General features: G+C 46.6%; 1 protein-coding gene across 1 annotated transcript in view; it reads left to right on the forward strand.

Moving 5' to 3' along the window:
* The window catches only part of jag1a (jagged canonical Notch ligand 1a), a 43,443-nt gene that overhangs the window by 23,398 nt on the left and 17,545 nt on the right, over positions 1 to 2,500 (forward strand). Inside the window, 3 exon segments of the mRNA XM_048248333.1 lie at positions 137 to 250; positions 1,395 to 1,508; positions 1,850 to 1,896. Of these exon segments, the coding sequence (XP_048104290.1) occupies positions 137 to 250; positions 1,395 to 1,508; positions 1,850 to 1,896 (275 nt within the window).

Genomic DNA, 2,500 nt, shown 5'->3' on the forward strand with positions numbered 1-2,500 from the left:
CACACACACACACACACAGAGACACACACACACACACACACACACACATACGTGTGCCCAGAGCACACACACTCACCCAGTCTAACAACATACTAACCCATAGACTAGTAACACACACACTCCTCCTCTCCTCCAGATGTGGACGACTGCAGCCCCAACCCCTGTAGCCACGGAGGCACCTGTGAGGACCTGGTCAACAGCTTCAAGTGCAACTGCCCCTCGCAGTGGACCGGCAAGACCTGCCTCATCGGTGAGCAAGGAACTGAGACACAGATAGAGAGAGAGACCCCCCCACCCCACCCTCCCAAAACACACACACAGATAGACAGAGGATGTGTGGGTCAACTTAGTGCTCAAGTAAGTGAACAACTCAACATCTGAGTGGACAAATGAATGGATGACTAAATGAATGAACGCGCAAATAAAGTGATTGAAGGTTCTTTCCTGGCATTGCCCACTCTCTTCTCCTCCCTCTCTCCCTCCCTCCCTCTCTCTCTTCCTCCCTCTCTTCCTCTCTCCCCCTCTCCCTCGTCCTCTGTGTCTCCTCCATCACTCTGGGATTCCTAAATCTGGGATCATCCTCCTGGAGAATGACTGGTGCGGTGAGCACACGAGTGCCTGTGGCAGGGAGAGGAAGAGAGAGAGAGAGAGAGAGAGAGAGAGAGAGAGAGAGAGAGACGGAGAGAGATCACCACTCACCCTTGTTTGATCGTTATCCACCCTTTCTTTCTCTATTCTGTCTTTTGTTAGGGAGAGAGAGAGAGAGAGAGAGAGTGAGAGAGTGAGTGCGTGTGTATGTGAGTGTTTGTTTGTCTGAATGGAACAGCCATTCGCCGTGGAAACCGCCGTAGCACCGTCAAGAATTTGAACTCTCGACCGCCGCCGCACACAAAGCCACACAGCGCCTTACAACTCAAAACACTGGGTGTCCTTCTCCTTCTCTGTCTCTCTCTCTCTCTGTCTCTCTCTCTCTCTCTTGTGGTTTGAGTTCTCCTTTGCTCTATACAGTACCTTTCCCTCTTTGTTCTCTGTCACTCTTTCTGTGTTTTTCTTTCTCTTCTGTTTATCTTTGTTTCTATCTCTTTCTCCTTCTTTTGGACTCCTCTCTACATCCCCCCTGCGTCCAGACAGATAGAGTAATGGAATTTCCCTTATTTTTTCACTTTATTTCTTTCTCTCTCTCTCTCTCTCTCTCTCTCTCTCTCTATCTCTCTCTCTCTCTCTCTCTCAATCTCTCACTCTCTCTATCTCTCACTCTCTCTATCTCTCTCTCTCACTCTCTCTATCTCTCTCTCTATCTCTCTCTCTCACTCTCGCTATCTCTCTCTCTCTCTCTCTCTCTCCCTTTATCATTGTTCTGAATCTGTGCTTTCCTCCCTCCTTTCTTTGTGCAGATGCCAACGAGTGTGAGGGTGACCCATGTGTGAATGCCAACTCCTGCCGCAACCTGATTGGTGGATACTACTGCGAGTGCCTCCCTGGTTGGACTGGACTGAACTGTGACATCAGTACGTACAGGCCCTGGTCCCGCCCCCTTTGCAATGAGCCAATCAGCTCTTGTCTTTCTTGAGTGTTCTTGAGTCTTGAGTAAACAGTTTAAAGACCAGAGAGAAGATAAACAAATGCATACAAACATGTATAAGAGACATGTAAACAATGACATAAATAACAACAAAACATGTGTGTTGCTCTCTGACTTGACCTAACGTGACTCCAACACATGCGCGCGCACACACACACACACACACACACACACACACACACACACACACACACAGATATATATTGAATGTGGTCCGATAAGTGCATAGTGAACATGTTTTTCTTCCTTACTCTTGCCCTATTACAGATGTGAATGACTGCCATGGACAGTGTCTAAATGGGGGCACTTGTAAGGTATGTACATCTATATGCGTCTATTAATAACACACACACACACAAACACACACACACACACACACACACACACACACACACACACACACACACACACACACACACACACACATACACAGTTATTTTGACACCATCACTTTCTCACAGTGTAAGATGAAAACACACACACACACACACAAAAGTTATTTTGACACCATCACTTTCTCACAGTGTAAGATGCAAACACACACACACACAGTTATTTTGACAGGATCACTTTCTCACAGTGTAAGATGCAAACACACACACACACACACACACACACACACACACAGTTATTTTGACAGGATCACTTTCTCACAGTGCAAGATGCAAACACACACACACACACCTGTTTGAACTCTCTCACTTTCTCTCTTCCCCTCTCTGATCCCCTTGTGCCTGGGGCTTTGTTTTAAAAATAGACGCTTCTGAGACATTCTTCTGAAAAAGCTACAAACATACTATCTTTTTTCCAACACACACACACACACACACTCACACACACACACACACACACACACACACACACACACACACACACACAGTATGTGTCCGTTCTTTTTAGGTCTGTTAGAGTGTAAGA

Source organism: Alosa alosa, chromosome 7, assembly GCF_017589495.1.
Source record: "Alosa alosa isolate M-15738 ecotype Scorff River chromosome 7, AALO_Geno_1.1, whole genome shotgun sequence".
In the NCBI taxonomy this organism is placed as follows: domain Eukaryota; kingdom Metazoa; phylum Chordata; class Actinopteri; order Clupeiformes; family Clupeidae; genus Alosa; species Alosa alosa.